At 37.9% G+C, this 27253-nt stretch overlaps 3 protein-coding genes and 1 long non-coding RNA gene across 4 annotated transcripts; 2 read left to right on the forward strand and 2 right to left on the reverse strand.

Moving 5' to 3' along the window:
- Window positions 1-10035, forward strand: FAS4 (RNA helicase family protein). Its single transcript, XM_087316874.1, has 9 exons — window positions 1-184; window positions 330-404; window positions 673-722; window positions 951-1011; window positions 1093-2013; window positions 2088-2318; window positions 4325-4438; window positions 7103-8191; window positions 8279-10035. The coding sequence occupies exons 1-9, from the start codon at window positions 74-76 to the stop codon at window positions 9719-9721; spliced, it is 4095 nt and encodes a 1364-aa protein (XP_087173000.1). The 5' UTR covers window positions 1-73; the 3' UTR covers window positions 9722-10035.
- On the forward strand, window positions 5827-6358 carry LOC147866433 (uncharacterized). The gene is made up of 2 exons (XR_015529576.1): window positions 5827-5933; window positions 6228-6358. It is a non-coding gene; the product is annotated as an uncharacterized LOC147866433 (long non-coding RNA).
- A 686-nt stretch (window positions 10036-10721) lies between the features above and the next one.
- Window positions 10722-13521, reverse strand: LOC147866434 (pentatricopeptide repeat-containing protein At3g09040, mitochondrial-like). Its single transcript, XM_087316875.1, has one exon. It carries the CDS (start codon window positions 13428-13430, stop codon window positions 11235-11237), a length of 2196 nt encoding a protein of 731 aa, XP_087173001.1. The 5' UTR covers window positions 13431-13521; the 3' UTR covers window positions 10722-11234.
- A 2599-nt stretch (window positions 13522-16120) lies between these two features.
- On the reverse strand, window positions 16121-27253 carry LOC147866435 (putative ribosomal large subunit pseudouridine synthase SVR1, chloroplastic). The gene is made up of 10 exons (XM_087316876.1): window positions 26834-27253; window positions 24089-24168; window positions 21928-22028; window positions 21748-21820; window positions 21518-21611; window positions 21377-21425; window positions 20739-20892; window positions 20603-20659; window positions 17574-17629; window positions 16121-16467 (listed from the first exon to the last, which is right to left on the reverse strand). Exons 1-10 carry the CDS (start codon window positions 27225-27227, stop codon window positions 16389-16391), a joined length of 1137 nt encoding a protein of 378 aa, XP_087173002.1. The 5' UTR covers window positions 27228-27253; the 3' UTR covers window positions 16121-16388.

A 27253-nucleotide genomic window follows, 5' to 3' on the forward strand; every position in this document is an offset into this window, starting at 1 on the left:
ACACAGACCTGAATGAACTCAGTTGAGTAAGACAGGCAGGAACGAAGAAGGCAGAGGCAGAATCTCTACTCCCATGGCTGCTTCTGCAGAGTCTGCAGATGTAAAGCGCGTGCCGATCGACGAGGACCATGGCGATGACATCATCATATTGCCTGACCGCAGGAAGAAGAAGACGAGCTTGAAGGTAACCTCTCTCTCTCTCTCTCTCTCTTATTTTGTTTTTCGTTCTCTCCGTTTCTTCTTCTCGTTGTGTTGTTAGAACGTTTTTCGATGATTGTATCGAAATCAAACAAATTTTTTTCTGTTTCTCTTTCTCGTTGTGTTGTTAGAACCAATTGTGTCCACAACTAAAGGCCACTCCTCGTCTGTCCAAGAATCAACAGAGAAAACTAAAGAAATTGAAGGTATGTGATAATGCTTGGCCTATAATGCTACGTTATGTCAATTTGATTTTCTTTCTTTCCTGAATGAAAAATATTAGAAGAAAATAGCTATTTTAGGCATTTAAGCAGAAAAAAAGAAGGCAAACGAAAAGATGCTATTTGTGCCACGTTATGATGTAACATGCACGCAGGAGAAGGAAATAAGGCAAAATCACACATAATATTATATGCTGATTTTAGCTGTATGATCACATTTACCTGGACAACATTTGTCTTTTTGTTTCTGTAGGAAGAAAAGGAGAAGAAGTTTAAAAGCGTGGAAGTATTTGCTACTCTTGAGTATCCTGACATAATTCTAAACATTTGTAAGGAATTTATTGGCCTTATGCTCATTATCATTTGATAAATTGGATGTTCCAATGACAACTCTTATGTAAGTTTTATGAAGGTTTGTTTAGAGCTGTTGTCAACTTCATCATATGTAGGTTTTCCAGGTTAAAATTTTTGTAAGCTCCAATCCAAATCAATTCATTATTCATTTTGAAACAGCCTTAACAAATGCTTCAGAAAGTACAAGCTAGCAGAAGATGCCTATGCATTGTTGCATAAATCTGGTACACGTGGGCAGGTTAGCATGTAGAAAAGTATCTTCTATATTCTTTCTGATATAGAAAATTACCATTCGTAACATGCTCTTTCATATTTATAGAGAGAGAGCATGAGGGAGAAGCTTCGGAGGGCCATGAATTATGCACGTGCAGGATTACAAGTTCCATCAGAAGTTCCTCTTTTACGTGAAAGGACTGAAGAAATTGAAGATATTGAGATTGATGGAACAATGAAGAATTCTGCAGTGAATGGAGATAATAACAAGGAATTGAAATATTTTGTATCCCAGGACACAGATTGTGAAGATAAGGCTCAGATTCTCGATTCCATAACAAACACGGAAAAACAAACTCTGTTGGATTTATCATCAAGAGCTGAGTATGGTGTTGGTCACTTCAGTGACAAAACCATTGGAGAGAACCCCACCAAAGAAATTGTATTATCAGCAAAGAAATCGAAAAGAGCTCATATGGAGATTGAAACATGCAACACTGGTGATGTTAAGGAGAAAAGAACTGCATTTAAAAAAATGAAAAAGCGGCAAAAAGACGCACAGGAAAATACCAGATCAGTTTCAGATAATGCTCAGCAACTTGCAAAAATTGCAGAACCTTCATCATCAGAAAATGAAGCTAGAAGAGATAATATGAATAATGGAAGGTGCAACTCTGATGAGGTTAAGGAGACAAAATCTACATCTAACAAGAAGAAAAAGAGAAGAAAAGACACAAGTATTCCATCCCCTGATGGCATGATTAATGCAACAAATCGAAATGCCATGTCAGAATCTGATAATGCTCAGAATACAAGGATTTGTGAAACTGCTAAAGCTGCTGGTTACAATTTACATAGAAGCCCGAACGTAGTTGTGCATGTTGCTAGAACTGAGGAGGTAGAAAATTCTAGGCAAAAGCTTCCAATAATAATGATGGAGCAAGAGATTATGGAAGCAATTGTTGAAAATCCGACTACTATTATTTGTGGTGAGACGGGCTGTGGTAAGACAACCCAAGTTCCACAGGTAGCTGCTGATGTTCATAGTTATCTTGTTAAAAATCTTCATAGGTATCTATATTTCTTTTGTCTCCATTGCAGTTTTTATATGAGGCTGGATTTTCTTCCAATGCTGTGGTTGAGAGATCTGGAATGATTGGAGTAACACAACCTCGAAGGGTTGCAGTTATTGCAACAGCAAAGAGGTTATCGCATGAAATGAACCTAAAACTTGGCCAGGAAGTGGGCTTTCAAGTTCGGCATGATAAACAGGTTGGAGGAAATACCTGTATCAAGTTCATGACAGATGGCATCTTGCTTAGAGAAGTGCAGGTCAGCTTGACACATTATATAATCTTTTTGTATTATCATATCCTGTGTATTATATAGAATCTTTCTGTATCGTCATATCTTCTGTATTCCATATAATCTTTGTAACGTTTTATGTAATCTTTCTGTATTATATAATCATTATACTTTCTAATGTCTAAGATGTCACTTTTACTATCAAAATATTGGTGCTCATGGAAATTTATACTGTCTATTGGGCATCATTGTATCAGGAGTCCTTTAAAATTTCCTCCATTTTGTTCTGGTGAGTTTAGGGCAACTTTTGCTCACTGAGTCACTTCCGAATAGTGCCAAAAATAGGACCCACAGTTCTTGCACCTTTGTTTGTTTCATTTTGCTGTGCTCGGATCCAATTTGTTGACATCCTTTTTGAGCCAACAAAAAGAAGGGACTGAAACAATGTTTTTGTTTTATAAATGTTTAAACATAAGAGAGATTGTACTTCTTTTCGTCTTGGCATATAAGCATTCCATAAAACGTTTAATGGACGTTGTTAAAGGTACAAAGGTCTTCATTGCTAGATTCTACCATTTGTGGTGGAAATATGAGGCGTGAGATTTAACTGCAGTTTCTCAATGTAGGATCTATCCCAATAGCCCAATTTCTTGGCCTCGTAGTATTCAAATCTTTGATACATATTATCAGAAGTAATGTGTGATGTGAGCTAAACATATAGGAATGAATCAGAAAGAATTGCCCTGTGCAGTATGGAGCTACAAATTAACTTCATCAATATTGAGTTGTGGCTGGTTGAGGGTTTTTACGTGTAGTAAAATGAGCCAGTACTTTTATGAAGAGAATGCATACAAAGGAGAGTGTGAGTGAGCAAGGGTTTACACACATAGAGATAGAGATAGATAGATAGATAAGAGTATTAGAGATAGAGAGAGTATTAGAGAGTATACGTATACACTTGCATATACATGTGCTAACGCAGGGAAACTTGTGGAGGTTAACCTGGCTAAAGAACATTAGAAGATGAACATACCCTATAGTTGTCACCTTCAGCAAAAAGGAATACAACCACACACACACTCCCCAAAATAATTGTTGGGGATAAAGACCCGAAGGACTTCCCTTTTGTGTAGATTTTGACCCTTCCACGTGAAAGCTCAATTCAAGATCTTTCTATTTTTGGTCCCAATTTGGGGAGTTATAGGCATTTACATTATCGTTATAACTTTTGGTCATTGGTCATGTGTGAACGTGCCCAAATGATCCAAAAGTTTATTATCAATAAGAATTGATCCCAAATCTCATAAAGGAGACAGGGATTTTAGCGACTAGGGTTTCCTCTTCATTTTTCTTGCACAGTTTTCTCTACTTTCTCTCTCCTCACAACAGCCTACTCCCTTGGTGTTTTGGAGCAACTGACCACACCATCACATCTCTCTATCAATAGTGACAGGTCCCCATGAGTCAGAGTATTTCTTTATCATTTGAGTAGAAAAGGAACTGAATCTAGTTTCCAAATGGTGTAATTAGGATGTTCCAGATGGTTGATTTCAATGTTTTTTCTCCACTATGGTCATTTGACTTCTGTGTTATTGGAGGATTGTACAGGCAGAGATTGGGTTTTGTTGCAGAGATGGTAGTAAGAGTTTTGAGTCCCTTATGATCACATCTTGTATTTATGCAGTCTGTGAATTAGTCCCTGTGAATGGTGAACAACACTTGGGTGAACCCAAATGCCAATGTCTTACTTAGGTATGAGAATCCTACATTCCACTTGTGTTCGAGACCAGCATTCGAAGGCCTTTCTTGAAATCTCTGTTAAACTGCACAGGGGTTTGTGTTTCTTGGTTCTTAGTAAAATGGGCTGCTTTGTGCAAGAGGAAGGATTGACTCTTAATGAAAGAAATTGCTGGACAGGTTGTTATGCTGTTATAAGAGGCTCTTCATTCTAATCTTCAATTTGGATACAATGATCTAAGTGACAATTTCTAAATAAAAATTTCATTATCTAATTCCTTATCTTTTTTTATCAGTCAGATTTCCTGTTGAGAAAATATTCAGTCATAGTTCTTGATGAAGCACATGAGAGAAGTCTTAATACTGATGTTCTCATCGGCATGCTGTCAAGGGTGTTGCCACTACGTCAGGTATACATATTTTCTAATGGGTAAACAGCCCAAAAGGCTGCTGAATGGGAATGATTCCTTTTTGTGTCTATTTCTTGTTTATTAGTATACATATACTTATTGTAAGGAAGTAGAAGATAGAATGTCAGTTTTCTGAAATATGTAAAGGCCGAGATATAGGAATGAAAACAATTATGGGGTTTAACACATAGGAGGGATTAAAGAAGTAGACACAATTCTGCAAAACAAAAGCCTACCGCTTAAAATGAGAATATACAAGGTTGGAGTGCACACACACACACACAGACATATATGTGCTATCCAAGATAGATAGATAGATAGATACATACATATACATACATACATTTATATGTATATATATGTGCTATCCAAGATACATACAATATGCTCTTAGAAGAAGAGCTTTAAATGCTGTTATGACAGCTAAGTCATGGCCTCATAAATACATATTTAATGCTGAGTGGAATCTAGTACAAGGATTCCATTCAAACTACAAAATATTCTTTTAAAAGTAGTAGTACAGCTCTGAAAACGAGACTGTACAACTTTAACAAAAATTAGAAAATATTATATAATATAAACTTGTTTTTTCAGTTTAGTTAGAGAAACCTACACGGCCTTTAATCCCAACAACCTCCCACTTAAAGGAACTAGATTACTCTACTATACAACTCTCACTCGCTCAAAATAGTGTTGGTGAAGTGTCTTTGATAAACACTTCGTTAAACAATCTGCCGGATTCTTGGTGGTATCAATCTTTACTGTTTGGATTTGACCATCCTCTACCACCTCTCTAATGAAGTGATAGCGAATCACAATATTTTTGGTCCTTGTGTGGTAAACAGGGCTCTTTGCCAAACACATGGCGCTTCAGCTATCACAATGTAGGACTGGAATTTGCTTTGGGAGTCCAAGCTCGCTACACAAGAGAGTTAACCAAGTGGCATCCTTTGAAGCCTCTGTAGCTGAGATATACTCAGCTTCTGTAGTAGAGAGTGCAACGCGCTTTGTTGCAGCCTTGAACACCATGAAATAGTTCCCCTTGCAAGAGTATAGATATAGACATAAGTAGATTTTCTTGTCTATATCTCCAGCCATATCAGAATCACAATAGCCATGAAGGTTCAAGTTCCGTTTGCCATAACAAATGCTTTTTTCTTGGTGCCTTTGGGATATCTAATGATAGACTTGACTGCAGTTCAATGGCTTTGTCTAGGTTGACTCATGAATCTGCTTACTACTCCTACTACACATACAATATCAGGTCGCGTTGATACCATTGCAAACATCAGTGACCCACAAGCTGAAGCATATGGGCTAGCCTGCATTTTTTTTGTTTCCTTTTTTCTTTGGGATGATGTGCTTTTGAAAGCTTTTCTTGTGATTGAAGAGGCACTGAAGATGGCTTTGCATCAATCATCTGAAATCTTTCCAATACCTTCTCCATGTACTTCCCTTGAGACACAAATAGTAACTTCATGAGATGGAAGTGAATGTGGTGTCCCTAAAGAGTCCCAATTGGAATGCGGTCTGGGAGTGAGTCATGATCGAGGTTGGCACAAACATGAGGATTTAGGACCCAAGAAGGGAACCAGTCCCAATTGCGGTTCAAGTCCCAATCCCAAAGAAGGGGTTCCACCCTTGAGTTGGGACTACCTGTTCCAATCTGAGTTGCGACTGGTAGTCTCGAGCTCTTCCCTTGGCGACTCTTCCACCTTTTGTCTTTGGGAGTCACTAAAGAAAGACAGATGAGGCATCAATGACCCACAAGCTGAAGCATATGGGATAGCCTGCATTTTTTTTGTTTCCTTTTGTCTTTGGGATGATGTGCTTTTAAAAGCTTTTCTTGTGATTGAAGAGGCACTGAAGATGGCTTTGCATCAGTCATCTGCAATCTTTCCAATATCTTCTCCATGTACTTCCCTTTAGACTCAAATAGTAACTTCTTTTGCCAGTCCCGCCTTATCCCAAGAATGTGTTCAGCGTTTCCAGGATCTTTCATAGAAAATGCAGATTTGAGTTTGCATTTTAATTCTTGCAAACTCCTCTCATGCTTTCCTGCAATGAGCATAACATCAACATACAAAACCAAAATAATAGGACTGCCATTAGTTTCCTTTCTCATATAGAGACAAGCATCTGTAGTACTTCAATTGAAGCTATTTGAGAGCATGAAAGAATCAAATTTTGTACACCAAAGATGTGGGGCTTGTTTCAGCCCATAGAGGCTGCGTCAAAGTTTACAAACTAAATGCTCTTTTCTTGGAATCGGGAACCTCTCAGGCTGCAACATATAAAGTTCCTCATCTAGGCTACCACGAAGGGAAGCCATCTTTACATCCATTTGATACGCGGAAAATGAAAAAAGGCCTAGATTTGGTTCCAAATCTAATGGGTTATCTTCTTGTTGTAGTTAAGCAGTTATTTCTTCATTTGTAGGTGGTTGTATTTGATCTTCATCCTTCAGGGTTTAAAATTTCTATGTTTTGCTGTCCATCTTCTTCTGGCAATATAACTGGTTTTTAGATCTCTACTTGTTCATCATCACCCTGAGATGTTATTCTTGAGTCAATGGTTGGCTGTTGCTGAAATTTCACTCTTTTTGTTGATTCTAATATTTGGCTATTTTACTATCTATTGATGGTGCTTATTTTGGGATATCAGACTTTATATGAGGAACATATCAAGTCAGGTGAAGCTGCTGTTTTCCCACTGAAACTTGTGATTATGAGTGCTACACTACGAGTAGATGAATTCGTGGCAAACAAGGGCCTGTTTCCTTGTCCGCCTCCTGTGGTGCAGGTACCTGCTAGACAATTTCCTGTGACAGTTCATTTCTCAGCCAAGACAGAGTTGGTTGACTATGTGGGTAAATCTTACAAGAAGGTTTGTGCAATCCATAAGAACCTTCCACCAGGGGGTGTGCTTGTGTTCCTTACTGGCCAAGCAGAAGTGCATTACCTTTGCAAGAGGCTTGAGAATGCTTTTCCAAAAAACGATGGGAAGAATAAAACGAATGAAACTTCTGGAGATGATCAGGATAATTTAATAGATGAGTTGGATGATTCTCAACCTTATGAACGCGATGATGAAATGGAAAGAGAAGAGAATTGGGATATGGCAGAAATGGTCAACGATTCCAGTTCAGAAAGTGAACTTGAATTCTCAGAAGAAGAGAATACATTAGATGCTAAACATGAGTTTCATTCAGATTGGAATGCTAATGTACAAGACGGTTTGTGCTTGGATGCGATCAAAGATGCATTTGATGCATTTACTGGCACAAGAAAGACAGATGAGGCATTCACATCTTCAACTCTAAAGAAAGATAGAACTCCTGTTGTTGCTGGACCATTGCATGTGCTGCCACTGTATGCCCTGTTACCGGCATCCTCACAGCTCAAGGTATTTGGGGCTGTTCCAGAGGGATCACGATTAGTCGTAGTTGCAACAAATGTTGCCGAAACTTCCATCACCATACCTGGGATACGGTATGTTGTGGATTGTGGCCGAGCTAAAGAAAAGTTCTATGAACGAGCAAGTGGTATTGCAAAGTATGAGGTTGGGTGGATAAGCAAGGCATCAGCAGCTCAACGGGCTGGTAGAGCAGGGCGGACAGGTCCTGGACACTGCTATCGTCTTTATTCATCGGCCATTTTCAATGACACCTTCACTCAGTTCACGCAGCCAGAAATTAGTCGAGCTCCAATTGAAGGACTTGTTCTTCTTTTGAAGTGTATGGGAATCATGAAGGTATAATCATTTTGTCGTTTAAGTGAGTAATGAGAACTAATAAAACCTAAATATGTTTTTCATTGAATGTCGTGAGGTTATTTGCAGGTGAAGAACTTTCCCTTTCTATCTCAACCTGATAAAACAGCCCTTACTGAAGCTGAGCAGTGCCTCCATGCTCTGTCAGCACTGGACACTAACTCGGGCCTTTTAACACCTCTAGGACGGGCTATTGCATTGTTTCCGATTGGTCCACGTCATGCCAGAATGCTACTTACTGTAATGCAAATTGGGTGCCCTTCTGATGTAAAAGAAGCAAATTTGTTGTTGGCCTTAGCAGCTGCTACTGTAGCTGCTCTAAGCTTGGACTCTCCGTTTGTGACAAATAGGAATGCTGAAGAGGGGTCTGAAAAACAGAAGATAGAAGCAACAAAGGTTGGAAATAGTACGCCTATAAGAAAACTACCTAAAAAATTAATCTCTTATACTAATTACAGACATCCTTTGAGTGATGCTCTCAGCATAGTCAGGGCGTTACGTGCATATGAATTTTCTAGTGATCCAGAGGGATTCTGCACGGTACAGCATATGCATGCTCGGATACTGTATGAGATGTCGAAATTGAGGAAACAACTTATACACATATACATTACATTTAGCAAAGGTGGAGACAAACTAGGAATTCCTACAAATAATGAAATGAATGTAACAGATGTGGAGGTTGAATGGAAAGCAGCACTTGGGGATGACAACATTAGTAAGAAGCATGAGCAAGTGTTGAGACAAGCCATATGTGCAGGTTGGGCTGATAGACTAGCACGAAAGGTGAGTGTACAAGATTTGATAAGGAGCACAGACGATAAGGAAGAGCAACGAAAACACAAGGGAACCCAATATCAAGCATGCAGTACACAAGAGAGAGTCTATATTCATCCTTCTTCATCTTTAAGAAAAAGTGCACCTGAATTTGTTGTCTATAATGAACTGATCAGCACATCTAGGCTTTACATGAAGATGGTAACTAGTGTAGATGCCCAATGGCCTGTTATACATGCAAAAACATTGTGCACATTTTCGAAGCCATTGTCAGATCCACCTCCTTGGTATGATCCATTTTCAGATGATATATACTGTTGGGTGTCACCAAGTTTCGGTCCCCACTTGTGGCAGCTTCCATTGCATAAATTTCCTTTAAAGAGTAAGAAGCATCGAGTTGCTGTTTTTGCATGTGCCCTTTTACAAGGCAAAGTGTTTCCTGGCCTACTGGAATTGTGTCCACATCTAGCAGCTGATCCGGCTACTTTACTTTTACCTGCCAGTAACACGCAGAAACGTGTCAGTGAATTATTGCACCCTTTGGAAGTTGCCTCAGTAGATAGTCGTTACAAGCTGAAAATTATGTGGGATATTCAACCTGATTTTCTTTTTGAGGAGATACTTTTGTGGGTACAGAAGAAGTCCCATTCACAATTGAAAATGATCTGGGAAGTTCTGAAATCAGAAGTCCAAAAGAGTGCAAAGGAGCTTTTTCCAAAGAAAACGAAGAAATAATAGAATTTGGCATTCTGCTATCTGATCTAGGGTCTGAAAGACCAAAATTCTTCAGGAAAGATGTCTTTGTGTGTGGTCGGGAGCTGCCATCCATAACTGAAAGACTTCGGAGAAGTGTGAAATGAAAAGCCACAGATAACCTATTTGGTATTAAAAGGACATAATATGAATTAAGAATTCTTCATGTTCGTTCACTTTTATTGAGGTCGTACTAGTTTTGGTTTGTTTTGAGGACAATGTGCAAAGAGTTGCCAGAGCAAGAATGGGAACTAGTTTGCATCATGAATTCTTCATGGTCATTTTAATTGAAGTTGTCTTTGGTTTGATTGGAAGACGATAGACAAAAAGGCGTCAGAGCTAGACTCTGAAAAAGTCAAACCTCCCATAGGAATTGCTTTATGGATTGAAAGGAACTGACAGGCATAACTGGAAATTCCTGAAAAGTTTGAATAGAGGAGTTAAAATGTGCAAACAGTTGCCAGATCAAGAATGTGCATCATGAATTCTCCATGTGCTCCCGGGTGTCCATTTATCATACAAACCTCTGAAATAGAGTGCTTTGAACACTTCTTTTGATTTGAAGTATACACAATTGTCAGAGCCAGAAGAGGAGATGATAAGGATGAAAATCATCAAATAAAATAAGTGAAATGCAAGAACATTTTGAGCATATTCTATTGGGAGATATGTTTATTCACTTTACAGAAGATAATGTTTAATTACATAAATTTTGAATCTTATGGTTATAATACATTATGTAGTCGACATCAATGAGAGCTTCATAGTTTATGTATAACATCAAATTCTTGTATGGTAGCATCATCTGAGTAGTAACTACATAAGTTGCATGCATGGATGGGTATTGTCCAGCAAATGCAATGAATCAACTTATGGGATAAATTAAGTATTTAAAGTTTTGCAGCTTGACAAGTCACTGTAAAAGCAGACCAATGGAGTACTCAGGTTCACAAGAAACCAATTACCAAGTTTCCTGTGGGTATTAAAGGATGCCAAGAGGCCCCATATTTTAATAAGAATCTAGTGCATTGTGGTGGTGGTGTACACATCAAATCCATAGAGTCAACTGAATGTTTTTAGCCTGATATGGAGATTATCAATTATGACAAATCATAGTGTCTATGTTGAAACTCATTGCCATGACGTAGAAATTTTGATTATTTTGGAATGATCATGGCTATCCCTTTGCCAGTATTACAATAATGCACCTTGAGCCTGATCCATAGTACACCTACATAGAATTTATCAATGTAAGCTCCATTCTACAAATCGTTGTTCGAGAAGCTTCTGCATTTAACATGACAACCACACATATTTGAATGGCTTGGTGTCACATACAAAGTTTTTCCATACCAGATGTACCTAACCTGGAAGAATCTCTTTCTTTTTAAACTCCTAGTATGAGTCATTCCAACTTTTCTCAAGTATGCCCCAACATGAATTAACAAATCGATTTCACTCAAAGTCAACCGCAACATTCTGTGTCCATCTTTTTTCAAGCAGAATTTTCAACTTTCATGGCTTCAATATTTTCTGCATCTTCTTCCATGCCAGCACTTGCATAAATATTGGCCATAAGGACATAAGCTGTGGTATCTTGATTATCTACAGCTATGGCTCGATCAAATGCAAATCTCCCGAGTTCTACATTTCTCCAGCCTTTACAAGCACTCAAAAGGGAATGCCATACTGGCAAAATATCAGAAGAGGGCATGTCTTGAATAAGTGAAATTGCCTTGTCAAAATGCCCAGCTCGACCAAACACATCAATCATGCAAGTATGGTGTTCTGGGTTCAGCATAACACCGTATTTTCTACTCATTTTCTCGAGAATCATTTGGCTCTCATCCAATAAACCTGAGTGACTACATGCATTTAAGACACAAAGAAAAGTTACATCATTCGGTGAGAGTCCCTCATCTTCCATCTTTTCACAACACTTAAACGCTTCATCTACCTTTCCCTGTTGTGCATAACCTGCAATTAGTGCTGTCCAAGATGCTATATTCCGATCTGGAATCTCATCAAACACTTGTTGTGCTTTCTCAAGCAACCCACATTTGGCATACATATACACTAGTGCAGTGCCAAGCATCACATCTTTTCCTAGTAAGCCCAACCTTAGAACTTCATCATGGATTTGTTTACCCCTCTCAATTGATCCTGCATTACCACAAGCCTTCAAAATGAAGGCAAAAGTCATTGCATCAGGAAGAATGCCCTGATTTCGCATCGGGCGAAAACAATTCAATGCTTCTTCGACCTGCCCCTGCTGGGCATAACCCGCAATTAGTGCATTCCAAGTGATGAGATAATGCATGGGAAGCTCATCAAACACTTGTTGTGCTTTTACTAGTGTGCCACATTTAACATACATGTCAACCAATGCAGCCCCCAGATCAATACTTTTATGCAATAAGCCCCTAGAAATGATTTCCTTGTGAATTCGTTTACCCTTTTCATATCCTCCTATATTGCTACAGGTTTTCAAGATGCAACCAAAAGTAACCGAATCTGGAGAGAAACCCTCACATCTCATCTGTTCAAAACGCCTGAGCACCTCATCACACTGACCCTCTTGCACATACCCTGAAATTAGGGTTGTCCACGAGACAACAGTGTGGACAGGAAACTCATCAAATACTTGTTGTGCTTTGGCAAGTGCCCCACATTTGGCATACATATCCACCAACGCAGTGCCGAGCTCAGTATCTTTCCCTAGCAAACCTTTCCTGGCAATCTCATTGTGTATTTGTTTGCCTTTTTCAATTGCTCTTATGCTAGCACATGCATTGAGAATGCAAGAAAAGGTTACCAAATCTGGCTCCAAGCCGTCCTTTAGTAACCTTTGGTAACAATCGAATGCCGTATCAATTTGCCCATGTTGGACATACCCTGTGATGAGTGCGGTCCATAAAACAAGATTCCGAACAGGGAAATCATCAAACACTTGTTGTGCTTTCCCAAGAGATCCACATTTGGCATACATATCCACCAATGCCGTGGCAAGAACAACATCGTTTGTCTTCAGAAGCTCCTTTCTAATAATCTCATTGTGAATTTGTTCACCTTTTTCAATCAATCGCATGGTACCAATAGCCTTCAAGATGCAAGGCAATGCCATGGCATCAGGAGTGAAACCCTCACCTTGCATCCTCTCAAAACACTTCAAAGCTTCATCACTATGCCCTTGTTGGGCATACCCTGTAATCAGCGTAGTCCAAGTGATCTCATCCCGGATAGGGATCTCGTCAAACACTTGTTGTGCTTTCGCAAGTGCGCCACATTTCACGTACATGTTCACCAGTGAAGCACTGAGCACAACATCTTTATTCAACAAACCCATCTCAGCAATTTCATCATGAATCGCCGTCCCTTGGTCGAGAGCACGTGCATGACCAATAGCCTTCAAGATGCAGGTGAGGATAGAAGCGGCGGTGGACAGGCAAAGACTTTTCATTTGTTTGAAGCACGTGAATGCAGTGCTAATTTGGCCATGCTGTGCATATCCGGCAATGAGAGCCGACCAGCAGAAGGCATCTGGGTGGGTAAGCTGGTCCATGACTTGCTGAGCTTTGACAAGTGATCCACATTTGGCATACATGCTAATGAGGGCACTTGCTACATAGGGGTCTTCTCTTAGTAGACGCGGCCCATCGCCAGTTCTGGAGATGTGATCATGTAGGGCCATGGCTTGCTTCAGGTCCTTCTTTTTTGCACAGTGCTTCAGCACCTCCACCAAATGGAGACCTAACCCCTGCTTCGTCTTCCTCTTGCATGCATCCATGGACCATGACCAAATGAATGCATCCTTTTAGGCTTTCCTTATTTCCCAAGGATGTGATGATATTTGCTTTCCTTATTTCTCTGAGCATTTGTGTGTATGATTATCTTTGCTCGAGGAGGCAAGAGCATTCTTGAGGGGCATCTCGTGAAATAAAGATATGGTTCGAGGTATAAACTCCATGTTGTAAAGAATCCACATGTTTAGACATCCCGTTCATCCTGGTACGGACCCCCCGAGCTTCTCCTTATATCTTCAATATGTACTTGCTCAACGCCATTATATGTGCCTCCCTATATTTGTAGTTAAGTTTGAGAAATAAAGAAGAGTTGGTGTGTTTTAAAGAAATAAAGAAAAAACCCTAGGCTAGACAATTCCTTGCTTTCTAACATAATCTAAAATAGATGTAAGAATGCACAAGTTCGGATATTTACATATGGGAATGAACCATGATTCTAACTAAACTAGGTTAATCGTGTAACAAACCATGCGTACAAAACAAGAAGCATGCATTAGGTTGTGGGGGATGTTAAGTATGCAACGGGTATCTCAAACTATGGTGATAGGGTCCGAGGATAAACCAAAGACTCCTTGCAAAAGTATGGAGGGAGAACCTAACATTGTAATTAGGTATAGAGGTAATATTCATAAACTTTTATACTCCCACCCATTTAATAAAATAAGAAAAAAACCATGGAGGTGAATTTATAAACCTTCCTTATTTAACATATCTCCCTTGTGCTAAACCTTATGCATATATGTCCTTAATCATTTCCATAATTATTAGTTAAGAGCTTAATATTTGTTATCCATAATAACTTTTAATTACATTAAGTTTGGATTAATGGAAGCAAAGGCATGTTGGTGGTTTATTGAGTGCCCGGGTTGTGGTAAAGTTGTAGGAAGTTTAGAGTTTACTTTAGTAGTTAGTCAACATAAATAGCTTGAGGTTGATTGACACTCATCCCCTCCCATCTCACCAACAAATGGTTAGACAATGGCATGTCCCATACACCGACCTTGATGAACATCCATGTAACAAGTACCATTTGGTAAGTATACCAAAAGGAGTTACAACTACTTCCATGTAGTAGCTCCCTTCAATGGTACCACAAAGTCCACAAAACCTTGATTGAACTAGTATGTAGACAACCTCCATAGCGATGACAGTACTTTAACTTCTTGATAAGATCTTCACTCTCTTAGGGTGTACACATTCCACCTTTCCCCCCCACACTTGTCAATGTTGTTTCTTTTACTTTTTGACTCAAAGGCATCGCTCACTAGTCTTCAATTGTCCTTGATTCCCACAACAATAAAGACCAACCAAACGAAAGATGATACAAACCATGACTGAGCTTATGGATCAATTCTTTGACATGATAGATCCCCCCATCCATTTCTTTCTTCAACTCCACATTCTTCTTTCAAGCGTGCATGCTCAATCATATTTCCACAAGCATGATCATCCATACTTGACAGTTAGCTTCAGCATCAACAAAGGCTCCACACTTTAACAAACAATAGGCCTATAGATGTGGGTCAACAGCCTCACCTTGCATCACCAATATGACTTCCAAGTCCATGGTTGATTCGTGCTTCATCCCACTTATCATGTTTAGTGGAAAACCAAGCTCTACTTTTGTACAAGTGTAGCCTCCTATTAATGAGATATTTCCCATTAAAAGGGGTTTGATAAAATGGAGTAAAATGTTTGAAATAAGTTCTTCAGAATTGAATTAGAAACCTTACAATGAAAGCAGCAGTAAATGAAACATGGGGAATGAGCATTTCCAAAAATTTCAGCATGGGATCAGAATAATCTTTGCTATTGCACTACAAGAGCAGCACTTTCTGAAAATCTTGAAGGGATTACCAATATTTAAGGCATGTTGGCTAAATGACAATTAAGAATAGGATGATGGAAATATGAAGGTAAAAACCTATTTCCATATGCTGTATAATTCTGAAAAGATCGTGTAATACCAACTATCATCAGTATGAGCTCATATATATTGTAACTCAAGATAGATCAAATAGGTTTTCATCCAAGTCACACAAGGCTTAGAATTCACTACCTTCTTCCTCTATAAAATTTCAGGTCAGAAGTGACATACTTCTCTAGCTTTTCCAACTCTCAATTCAGCATATCATTCATTACTCACCTATCAAATAATTCTATCTAGCTTTTTCTAGTGTCCTCACACAATCGTCCCCATCTCTAAAACCATGTAATAAGGAGAGTGATTGAAAGGTGGTAGACTACACCAAGAAAAAGAGTCTGGGTATACTGAAAAGGACAGAAAAATCAGGGAGGGATAGGTGTCATTAAGAGAGGATTGACCAAGAGCATTTGTGAAAATAATAAAAACGGGGGTATATTGGGAAAGAATGAAAAGCTTATCATAATCACCGAGTCTTTTGAATGAGAAGACTAAGGATAAAATACCTTTAAACCCATTAGTCTAACCAAATTGTCTCTTAAGACTCCTGAACTGTACAGCAATTACCTTTAACAATTATTCGACCTCATGCTGCATGATTGGATATAATCAGAGTGTCCATGATTATGGCAGGAAAAACGTCTATCATTCCACTCAACCAACCTTCAGGTGATTGAATATTTTGACACTTCTGAATATTTCACAACATAATGATGAAAAGGTGGGTTATATATTACACATTGGGCGAGGCATTAAATGGATTATTACATAATGGAAACTCATCCTTCATTATATTTCCTAAACTTTTTCCCTCACAAATAAAAGGTACAAATTAAAAGAGAAACTAATCTCCAGAAAATTGAAATCCCAAAATTGGCCCCTATCGATGGAGACTACACTCTTATCTGTGTAGAGAATCACGTCAATCCTTCTTCTTTCCTTGGGATATCAAATTAGCATTGCGAACATTAGCTTCTGTAAGCAGTAAGTATTTTCCTAGCCTGTACACCAACAATAATCATGACTGCTTCAGGAATCACAAAAATCTTATAACACAGCAAAATCATATGGCAAAATTTATTATCAAGAATTTAAAGAGGACCACTAATCCAGGTTGGCCACTTTCATTCCAAGAATCTTTGTGGTCATTGCCAATTTTTATTTTCCAATATTGTATACAAACATTATCAGTTGTTCAATTGTGTATAAAAACATTAGCAAGAAAAATAATTGGCTGGGCCCTGGAGTTCTATTTATCGGTTTTTGGTCATGAACTTTCCCAGATTCAATAGCTTAACCCTCAAGAGTCCTGCATGCATTCACCTTTCATGCACACTGCTGTTGCCCTTGTACTCATCTTTGTAGTTTTGGTATATATCTTCCCTTTCTCACATTAATTTTCACTAATTAATGCTATCAAAGCCTGTGTAAGATCTATGGTTCTGAACCAGAGCCAGCATTATTAAACTTATTTTCTCTTTCCTGTGCTATATTTGGGTCTTTTAAAATGTGCTGCAAGCAACCGCTGCACGTTCATTTGTCAGGAGAATAAAATTGTGGAAATTACACAATTCATTTGTCAGAAGATTAAAATTGTGGAAACTACAGATTCATTTGTCAGAAGATAGAGTTTCACAATCACTTAAGATTCACTTTGATTTATTTATAAGCTTATTCAAAGGCTAACTTTTAATGGTATTTACTTTTTCTTAACGTTAATCACTCTAATGAATCAACTCCTTCCTACCTCTATTCGATAATTTCCAACAATTAACAGTTTTTTATATTCATCCTAGATTTCCAACACTAATTTAGCGAATGTTTTGTTAACCTAACTACACCAAGCCCATCGCAAAATTGTGTACCTAAAAAAATATGTATATATGTGCGTTAGTTTACTGAATAAATGCATCTGCTCAGAAATCTGGATACAATAATAGCAGAACCATTAGAATGACATGAAGTTCAATGAAGATTGAAATTTTAATGCCAACTTTAAAATCCACTTCTCTGGGCCACACTAACTGGAATATAATTTAGGCAGCATTCAATCCATGTCTAGAAATTTTCTCCTATATTGTCATTCAGAAAAAAAGATATTACATACCCCAGTGTTCTAGGAAGTCGATAACCTCCAATGCGCACACGTTTAAGGGCATGAACCTTCAAAAAGAGAAAGTAAAAAGTTAATATAGAAATGAGACATCATGCATTAAAACAGATTTTAGTTTTTCTAATACTTAGCTCTCCCAAATGGCAGTATAGAAAACTTTTCTTTATAGGCCAATATAATTTAAATAATTTAATTCACCATGCTAGCAAATTGACACTAATACTATCCTAAAACAAACACCAGTTTGTAACAGAAGGCCATAGTTTATATATGAATAATTTGATAAAAAAAGTTATAGTCTTTCAAAATGCCATAGCTTTGGTATATGAATAATAGAATGCCATAATTATTACACCAGAAGACCATAATCTATATATGAACCATTTGATTAGGTTATATCCTTTCAAAGTCAACTAGCTTGAGTATAGTTCGCAACACTTATAAGCCATAATTGTCTTTTATTCTTTAATGAGTTTGGATTTCTTTCTCAAATATCTTTTGTTTTGCTTCCTCCATAGCGTATGGATTTTTTTGACTCCATGATGAAACACAACACGATGTAACGACCAGCATTGGGGGTGAGGGGGGATAAATAATTTGCAATGCTTCATTAAGGCTAGCTCCTACACACGTTGTCAGATTATTGAATCTGATATTTATCAATTATATTTTCTGTTCCAATCATTTATGAGAATTCCAAAGACATAATATTCTTGCACCTCAAATTTCTACTGTATAAGCAGGTGTTAGAAGGGCAGAAATTGGAGGCAGAGTAGTATGCAGGATATGAAGGAATGTGGTTTAGAAAGGTTCTAGTAGAAATCAGAATGCTGATAGGGGGGAGGAGCAACTTGGATAGCATATGAAAGCTGAAGTCGTGTCGGTATCGCGAAGGATGTGGCATTCCAAGGGCGGATAAAGACCTTTTAGATAATCTACTACCCCTTTATACAAGAGATCATTTCCACTGAGAAGCTTAAGTCAGAGTATTGTCCTTTAGCTGGAGTTTTTTATAAAACCCCTGGAACCCAAGTGGATAAAGAAGCTCCAGGAGCGAATACCAGCAATAGGATGAGGAAGAATTGGATGACATGAAAATTCAAGCAACTGAATGATGCAGAATTTCAGGCAACCAAATAATGCGAAAACTTCCCAAATAAAAGATGATGTGGGATTCCGGGAGATGAGCTGATGAGAATGGTGCACATGATGCACTTGAGGGGTGTATGTTAGGTTGTGCTGAAGTGAACACGCTCCAACTAACCCTTTTGTTGTGCCAAACAAGAGAGGTTGAGAAGTTCATAGGTGGTTCAGTTATTAGGGCTAGCAATCTACTGCTACATGTATTATAGCAACCTCAACAATAGAGCTAAAGTTAGTTCTTTCTTGTGTCAAGCAACTGAGTTGTATCAGGATCTACTCAATTACCAGTGTATGTGCACACAGTTCTATTGCATCATCCCTCTGTTCTAAATGCATTTCAGAACTCTGCTATTGATGTAATCTGACTCTTCCATTGTTTCTCTATATTGTTGGCTGTATGTGCAAACTCTATTTTCCCTACATATTCAACAATATCATAAAAATTATTGCAGATCCCTACTGATCAAGCACAAAGGAGAAACCAAAACAATCTGCAATGGAAGTATTCACGAAAGTATTTCGAAAAGGTGGATTGATCATATTACGCATCATAAATTGCCATAAGACTGACACCTCAAAAAGAGTCTCTAAATGCCAAACACAATCAGGTATGAGTCTCCTTCCATATATCGTTTAGCTTATAAAGGTTATGTATGATTTGGCCTCCAGTCATATGTGTATTTTAAACAAGGCAAAAAGGGGATCATTTTTAAATAACATCATTTCCACATGAGTGTCAATTCCTATAAAGTCCACATGACCTTCTAGAGGCATCTACAGAAAACAATGCCAGTCACAAAGTTGGTGCCTCAGTGTTGGCTAGAAAGATGGAAGAATATACATCCAAGGACATAAGATCACACATAGCCCTAAGAAATCAGTTGGAAACACCTATTCTCCTTGAGAAGCAATCATTAAATCAGTTGTTGATATAGTTGGTATCTTCAATATCCAAATGTTTTGCAGAAATGTTATTAAATGCTCTCAGAATGCAAGCACAGAAAAACTTATAGCTACGTCCTGCAATACACAGCATACAGTATGCCATCACAGTAATATTATCCATAGAGACAAGCGATCAAGTCTCATGGCATAACCAGCAGTTTAAGGATTTCCAGTATGCTGTTAAACTGGGACGTTAAAGATAAATAAACAGAGACATTGTAGTATTGGCGCACTACAAAGGAGCATGTCTTTTGCTAGGAATTATAAAGTTGAATATCTACTCATAACTGATGGATATAGTTCAGTGACAAGACACTCAGACCAAAAGATAACTTAATATAGTTATGTGTGAAAAGAAGCCTACTGTTGCTCAGCCGGATTTGATCATGTTTGTCAATGGAAAAGGAGATAATCATTCATGAAATGACCCATCGAGTCTCAAAACCAGACACTCATCACCAATATTACTCAGTATCAGGCAAAGCAGAAACAGGGATCAGCTATTACCCTGTGACACAAACAATGAATGTTCAATCAACAGATATCTTAAATCCATCACATATAAACTCAAACACAGACTCGTAATTTCAGCAATATTAAATTAAAAAAGGAGATGTGCATTCATACAACTTGTACAAATCAAACATAATGTTGGACAGTCCCATCAGCAGTCATAAACCCAGTCACAAGTCCAGAGACGGCCAGATAAGGTTCCCTAACATCTTGCTTAAACAGTTAAGCATCTAAATTTCCCACTATTAATAACATATTAGACAAGTAGCTGGGTGTTAACCTACTATTTATTCATATTAGCATAAACAGCTCCTTCTTTACTGATAAGTATGTAGACCACAAGGACTTACTTTCTATTCACCATTTGCAAATGCGACAAAACAAAAATGACAGGGAGTAAAACAGAATCAAGAAGCTCAAACCTCTAAACCTGCATTCTCTACTAAGTGGCGAACCTCGTGATTTCGACCTTCTGAAACCTGAGCCAGAAGCATAATCAGATGGCCATAATTTTATTATAACCTCATTGATTCATGATATATGTTTCTTCTAAGATACCACAATTCGCAATTTAATCCTTGAATCTCCTTGTTCAGCTGCAGCAACAACTTCAACAGATTCAGGAACGCAATGCACTCCTTGTACTTCGGTTCCATCAAGTATAGCTTGAACCTGTCTTTTAGTTATTTTATTGCCCACAGTTGCGATATATCTGAAGAAGAAATGCGCTTAAATCAGCAATCAGCCTCTTCAGTACCAATGCAACCAAGGATGGAAACTCAGATAAAAACGCATTATCAAGAATAATGCTCAATCTTGTTTCTTTAGAACATGAACTTGCTCTCAATATCCATAATTTCTCCCCCATGAGAGACTGAATCAGTCTCTCATGACCTGGAGTGGATTTTAGGCCTTGTTTTTCACAATCTCTATTGACAAAAACCATCCTTCCATAATCTTTGATGTTATCTTTTTAATAATGCTTTTCTGTAATACTATTAATTAATACTGATAAATAGCATCAAAGGTTATGAGAACTGGGTCAATGGAAGAAAAAACATAGACTGATCACTGAGCGTTAAGTTCAATTTCTAAAGAACAAATACAAATAGAAAAAATTATTAGCATATTTATGGTTACAAATGACAGTAAAAAATAATGTTATGTATGTGTAACCCCCAAAATGATCTCCTTACTCTTTTGTAAGGCCAGATGAAGGATGGGAAACATTTTGTGCAAAATCACCTGTAGACGAAACACGCAGCCCTTCATTAAAAGAACATCCTTGAAGAATGTAAGAATCAACATATTTTTCTAGTGGAAAAGGAGATCAAAACCATCATTTGTAACAAAGAGCAAGCCTGTAGTTGCAACATCAAGGCGGCCCACTGTAAATAATCTTGGCTTTAGCATTCCAGGATTCCTTTGTACCTGTTAAATAAGAGATATTTACCATTGAATTTGTTGTAAAATATGCATTGATATATTTTGTACATCCTAGTCTACAACAGGCCGAATGCAAAATACTCAACAAGAATCTAAAACTTGATTAAAGCCAAAAGCCAACCCAAATCTTCATGTAGTCGTCGAACAATTTTAAAACAGATTTCTCGTCATCTTCACTACTTGAACAGATGTATCTGTAAATTTGTTAAATGCAAAAAATTACTTGAAGACAAATAAAATCACAACATTAGAAATGAGAAAATACATGTTAATTGTGACAAAACATTAAACAGAAGCCCACCCTTTTGGCTTGTTCAGTACAAAATACAGCTTCGGTGACATCTTCTTTGGCAATGATTTCCCATCAATGTATATTGAGTCTTTCAAAGGATCAACTAAAGTCTGCAGAAGAAATACCAAAAGCTGAATGCATGCAAGTCTAAAGCTTAAAATAAATTATAGAAGAGTTCATTAATGCCCTCGAGAGCAGGATAAATGTTTGAACTTTGAATATACAAAGGTACAAAGAAGGGCCCTGAATAAAGGGCACAAACATAAACATGCACTTGAGTTAGAAGTCCCCAAAGAAGGACAGATTATCTCAATATTTCTCTTTGAAATATAAAGACAGACCATTCACTGGCTTCCCATATGCACATGTACATGTTGGTACACATGTAAATAAGGATATATGCAAGTGCATATCTTATGTATATACACACCCAAATGTAAAATTAAGATTCTTTCGGCACATTTAAGACATCCTTTTAGCACCTACATCGAGATACTAAGCTCAATCACACACCTCATGTGTGGGCACACTCCTTTCAGTACTTGTGTATATTAAAGTTTGCCACTGACTTAAATGAATGGACAATGCTTTGCATCAAATGAAATGGATATTTTTGATATCCCATTCTTCCATCATTACTAAATTGATCATAACTTCTATGTGTACTTCCATTGAAGTCCTAGATAAACCAAGCCCCCTATTGTATATGATTCATTAGCATTTGATTAAGGGCGACCTTATCATTGTAATCTTTTTTTTATTTGCTAGTACAACTTATTGTCTTTGGCGTATTGCCTCTCTCTCTCTCTCTCTCTCTCTCTCTCTCTCTCTCTCTCTCTCTCTCTCTCTCTCTCTCTCTCTCGATTGGGGTAGATAGATATGCACAAATACCTCCAGAAGAAAGAATTTGCCAATTGTGTCATCATGGAGTGGAATCTGAAGAACCCTATGTCAATGTAGTGTTTTTTATGGAATAAGAGGGAGATACCATTGCCTCTATAAACAAGGCTTTGGCCTACTATGCAAGGTAATGGAATATGAGGATCACCGTTGCTTGGGACTTTTCTTGCTAGAACTCGAGAGACAAGGGGAAACGTTGTTGAAGGACAACACTACAGCCACACAAGCTCATCAACTTTCTTTAGACCCATCACTCACACTCATGCTACAAGTCCATCAAGGGCTACATAAATGGGTTCCCGACCAGGACATAACAAAGGGATTACAATAGATCGGGCAATAGCAATTTGTCATGCATGTTGGCCCCTGCTCCATGGACCACAATCTCACCACTCTCCCCATTGACAGATAAAGGCCAGTATCTCCCACCATCACAAGTGCTTCCCTCACTTTGGAGACCTCTCAATTCTGGATCCACCTATGCTAAAGATCTTTCGAAGAAAAAAATTACAATATATCTAATTTGAGAGTCTTACATGTACCGATAACAAGATTCTTTACTCTCTTTTTAACTGATTTACTTTTTTACTTAGTAACATTTATTTATTTTGATTTGTTGTTCTCAAAGACAAGACAACACTTGAGAGATGCAATCTCTTGTTTGGTCTTATCGGCCATTGTGGCCTCTTAAAAGACATTAATCTCTCTCTCTCTCTCTCTCTCTCTCTCTCTCTCTCTCTCTCTCTCTCTCTCTCTCTCTCTCTCTATTTCTCTCTCTCTATTTCTGTTGTGCAATGACCACCTATCTAGTTCTCTGAATCTTCACTGCATACACATATTATACATGTGTTTATTCATCCTAAAAGAAACATTAACAGTTTACCAATTACCTAAAACTCAAGGATACAATCAAAAGATGAAATATTAAATGCAGTTACTATAACTATGTGCAATCTTACCCAATAGATTATTTCATAAAGGATATATTTTTTTTAATTTCCTTTACCTTTACTAATGAATGCATCATTAGACTTATTTTCAAGACCACAATTCTCTGTACGAGATGCTAGCTCAGATTTGCATTTAGGGACTCTTATACTTTTCAAAATCATCAACACAAAAAGAACCTAGAACAAGCCTCATGTGCCATTTGGTTTGGTATGAACACGGTTCACAACAAGGTTTATTAACCAACCTCTTGCATGGCCACATAACTATTACAGTTTGCACTATATTTCAGTTCTTTACAGTTTAATGATAATTTCTTTACCTGAGGAATCTTGCAAACCTCACCATTGACTGTAACTCTAGCATCAAATATAATATCTTCACATGTGCGCCTTGATGCTACTGCAAAACAAATTTTCAGATAATATCAGCTAGAAGAATACTAAAAGCATGTTACAATGCTTTTTTACATTCATCTAGTGAAAGATATTTTATCATTATTTGCAAACATATATAATCTAAATAAGAGATATGTGTGTCTCATCATAGAGGCCCTGAGTTTTTGAACTGGAAGATAATAAGGATAAAATTGAATGATCATAGTAATTAGATAGAAATTAAATGATTAATTAGACAAAAACTAAACAACAAACTCTCAATTATACTGTATATAGCTCATGATATTTAGAATGCTTACAATAATAGGGCTGGATTAAAAAAATTGATAACCTTGATAACCCTTGGGCCCCCAAACCAATATCCTCCTTTCATACATGATGCCCTGCTCAAATGTAGTTCATCATCCTTCAAGTCCCATCACTGATGCTCCCACTTGAAACTTTCACAGAAGATCATGGTCTGTCAATGGTGCACTCCACCCTATTATAAGTCGGGTAAGAACCCAGGAGGTCGATGGATTCTAACTTTCAATCATGATCCTACACGTGATAGCTTTGTGCCATTAGCTTTTCAACCAAGAACAATGAGAAAATATGTCAATCAATGGTTCCTCATAATAAGTTAATTACTGTTGTGATACCGCTCATCGATAGGGTACGACTAATTTGTCTCACAACAGTCTAAACCTAGCAGATGTTCTCTATTGGTGGGTGAACAATCCAACGCTTGCCAAATTTTTCTTTGCAATGATAGGAAGAGCCAACATCAAAGAACCAAAAAGTAACACTGCTATGACACTTGGCTTCCACAAGTCAGTTATGCATATGTTAACTTTCCTAACACTCCTACCATCAAATTCCAAAACTGCAATGAAATCATTTGAGCAGCCACATGCTTATGAGGCAAATCATCTGTAACTGGCCGTTCACATATGCTGAAAAATTTATGCATGAAGGACAGAAGACCCATGACTGATGTTTTTCCCTAAATCACATGAAATCTTCTGGGTATAACGAGTTGACAAAAAAACATCAAAATTTTTCAAAATGGCAAGCCTACAGATACACTTCATCTATGCTAAAAAATGCTAAAATGGACAGGCTCAATGGCTAAAGAATGGATATATGCATTATAGCAGCACATTGAAATCCTCAAAATCGGCAACATAAAAGGATCAAGATGCTATATAAAGGAGAAAATAGAAATCAGCCCACCAACTATCGCACGATAATGGTAAGATCTTGTATGGCTAAACTTATGAAGATCAACTCAATTAATGGGCTAAAAAACACAGCAAGAGAGTTGACAGCAAACAGGCTTCTGACCAAAACACGATACTATTGATCATCTTGATTGTCTACGAGTAGAAATGGAAGAGAGTTGGCTTATAGGCCAGCCATTGTATTGTTTCTTTGTAGATTTGGATAAGGCATTCGACAAAATTCAAAGGACAAAATTATAGGAAAGAACGAAAATTTTGGTAGTACCAACAGCTAAGTTATACAAACAGTAAGCTGAAGGTTGACGACAAACTGAGGCTTTCAAGAGCGATCATGAGCACATGGGAATGATATATAGATGCCCACTATATCTTACTCTATTTTTTCTATGTATTGATCAACGAGAAGATTTCATACCAGGAGCATTAGGAGAGAATGAGCATAAACCAGACATTAGGCGTTCCGCAGTATTGCTTCTGATTTATGCAGATAATATTGTACTTCTGACATATTAAAAGCTTTAGTGAAAAATCCATACTTTCAATAAACATCTTGACATAGCAGTCAATGTGGCTGAGAACAAAGCGATGATGCAGTTCATTGGTTCAAATACCTTGGATTTGACATACCTGACCAGGACACTTGGAACAGGTGTCTAACTAAGAATGAGGGCTGGCACCCCCAATACTATGAATTTGAGCACATGTGCCAACAACCTAAAGATGGTAGATTAGAATAAATTGAATGTGTATGTGGTGCAAACTCTGCTTTATGAAGCTATGGTTGAATTTTTTCAGCAACCTGAATGAATGAAATAGAGGAAATACAAAAGAAATTTCTATGCCATCATTTAGGGATTAAGAGCATAGTCTTGCACTCTGAAATGTTTACAGAAACTAGACGAAGGCCAACTAAGTTTATGTTCTTCAAAAATGATTTTACAAGTACATAATGGAAGTAAGGAAATTACAAGTCATCAGAAATTTGATGATTACAGCTAAAAAACTGAAAATTCGAATTTTTGTCATCCAGCTGGATTTAAGACATTTGGAAATGCTATGCAAGATGGCACACGGAAGAATATTTGGATGTGTATGTAAAGTAAAGAAAGGGAACATTGAAAGCAAAAAAGGATAATATTGGCTATATTCATTGATATAACAGAAACAGACGAATGTGTCACTTTGGAATGCCCCCACATATGAGGACATCAGGCATACAAGATTTCCAGCAAATTTGAACTACCTTTCAAAACCTTGTGACGAACAGAGAACCATCGCCAATGACACTAGGAATGGTATTTGTTTGTTTTCTACACATCAACATAACCAACATAGAAAATTCGAACACTAAAGTCAGGAAACTGCGATGATTTCTGTTCCTGTGGATCTTAATATATCATTATAATCTCTCTCGTCGGAAGGCTGCAAAAAAGTATACACACATACCTCCAGCAGCTGCTAAAACCTTGCTAAGACGTTGAGGCTCCCTGAACGTTTCGTTGTAGAATCGGCGAGCAGCTTTAGAGAATCTTGGAGCGGGAGAAGAAGGAGAAGTAGATTTCTTTCCATGGACAGCACGCTGTGCGGGAGAGAGTGTGGATGGGGTGTGGATCCTTTCCTGGCGACTGCTTGATGCTTTCTCGATGACAACTGCTCGCGATGATGATGTTGAGGACGACGAGGCGAGCAGAAGAGGGAAAAGACGAGAGGGTTTTGATTCGGAGACAGGGTGAGGAGCTGCCGCTGTGGCTGGCAGGCTGTGGCGGAAGGACGAAACGAAGCCCAGGTTTTCTGCAACAGCGCCAGGGAAGCGAGCTATGGCTATGGCTATGGCCACCATGATCACACCCTCATGAAGAAGAAGAA

Source organism: Azolla caroliniana, unplaced genomic scaffold (assembly GCF_043228905.1).
Source record: "Azolla caroliniana isolate FFs.n. ecotype wild unplaced genomic scaffold, voAzoCaro1.0.p SCAF_3, whole genome shotgun sequence".
In the NCBI taxonomy this organism is placed as follows: domain Eukaryota; kingdom Viridiplantae; phylum Streptophyta; class Polypodiopsida; order Salviniales; family Salviniaceae; genus Azolla; species Azolla caroliniana.